This window comes from Lygodium microphyllum, chromosome 3, assembly GCF_053477565.2.
Source record: "Lygodium microphyllum isolate KBCC chromosome 3, Lygodium_microphyllum_v1.1.10, whole genome shotgun sequence".
Lineage (NCBI taxonomy): Eukaryota > Viridiplantae > Streptophyta > Polypodiopsida > Schizaeales > Lygodiaceae > Lygodium > Lygodium microphyllum.
This window is the reverse complement of record NC_141137.1, coordinates 78,276,112-78,277,654: the sequence shown is the minus strand read 5'-3', so window position 1 is coordinate 78,277,654 and position 1,543 is coordinate 78,276,112. Positions and strand designations below refer to the sequence as shown.

The 1,543-nt window shown below is 50.4% G+C and overlaps 1 protein-coding gene across 1 annotated transcript; it reads left to right on the top strand.

The window, feature by feature from the left end:
- Positions 1–253: 253 nt before the first annotated feature.
- On the top strand, positions 254–1,263 carry LOC148038536 (putative germin-like protein 2-3). The gene has a single exon (XM_087673203.1). It carries the CDS (start codon positions 443–445, stop codon positions 1,121–1,123), a length of 681 nt encoding a protein of 226 aa, XP_087529329.1. The 5' UTR covers positions 254–442; the 3' UTR covers positions 1,124–1,263.
- The last annotated feature ends 280 nt before the right edge of the window (positions 1,264–1,543 follow it).

The window sequence follows — 1,543 nt, the reverse complement described above, 5'->3', positions numbered from 1 at the left end:
CAACTGAGTTTTTTAATTTTTATTTCCACTTATCCAAATACGCCATAAATAAAAAACTTCTACAACTACCTCCTGAGGTACAACTACCCCAGCCTCCAGGGCCCAGCTACCTTTCTTTTCTTCTCCGTCTTTCTCAGGAGAAAAAATATTGACCAAAATCTCACGCGCATTCACTCGTCTCGATAGTCTCGACTCTCGAATGCTTAATCCGAACTCTACACAAGAAGATGCGGTGGATACCGCGTCAATTGCATACAAATCCTCTGTCAAGCTCACATTATGGAATGGCTACGAGAGAGGATGAGACAACTATAAAAGCTCCAACTGCAGGCGTATACGCATCACACGCGCGCTCTCTCTCTCTCTCTCTCTCTCTCTCCTCTGTGCTCGTCTGTTGGTCTCTGCGGAATACAGAGTCCACTCGTCCGTAATTCATAGCAAAATGGTCAGAAGCAGCGTCTTGTCTTGTTTCTTCTCATTCTGTTACTTCTGCTGCGCCGGCTCTCTGTTCAATGGATCCGTCCTCGCGAGCGATGCCGACCCTCTGCAAGACATATGCGTGGCAGACGTCAACTCCACCATCAAGGTGAACGGCATGGTCTGCAAGGCCGAGGCGATGGCTACCCCAGAGGATTTCGCCTCCTCCTTCATCGCCAAGGCCGGGAACACCTCCAACCCCTTGGGTTCTGCTGTGACCCTGGCCAATGTGGCCAAGTTCCCGGGCCTTAACACCTTGGGCATCTCCATGGCGCGCATCGACTACGCTGTTGGAGGACTCAACCCGCCGCACGTCCATCCGCGCGCCACTGAGCTGCTGTATGTGCAGCAGGGGTCCCTGTACGTAGGGTTTGTGACCACAGGCAACGACAAGCTGTTTGCCAAGAAAGTGAAGGAGGGGGATCTGTTCGTCTTCCCCAAGGGACTTGTCCATTTCCAGTTGAATGTTGGTCGGGAGCCTGCTGTGGGGATTGCTGCCCTCACCAGCCAGAACCCTGGCACCTCCCAGGTGGCCAAGGCCCTCTTCGCATCCTCGCCTGCCATCGAGGACGCCGTCCTGGAGAAGGCCTTCCAAATTGCCAACGGTGAGGTTAAGCATCTCAAGACTGTCATCGGCAAGAGCTGATGAAGCTTTTCGTTGCATCCCTTTCTCCGATCTCTCGTCACAAAACGTTAGCGTTTTGTGGCATGAACATTTTGAACATATCTCTGTTATTACGATATATATTACGGCTTTGTATAAAATCTAGCATGGCTGATTATCTATGGGGCACAGTTTATCGACCACATGCATTTGCTTCCTCATTGCTGTCGTTGCTTATCAGCTTTTTGCTGTAGCACATCGATCTCCCTTTGTTCTCACGCACCCTGATACCATTTCCTGCACAATCTAGCGCGTTTGGTCAACCACACTTAACTGAGCGCTTATTGCTTCTCACCGATCTTTACTACCCACCAGGACTCTGATTGATCACTCTCTGTCATGATCGCATGGCAAATTGATCACTCTCTGTCATGATGATCACATGGAAAATTAAGCTCGTCG

Bases quoted from the DNA above. Each gene is read 5' to 3' on its own strand.
- LOC148038536 (XM_087673203.1), top strand. From the start codon at position 443: ATGGTCAGAAGCAGCGTCTTGTCTTGTTTCTTCTCATTCTGTTACTTC.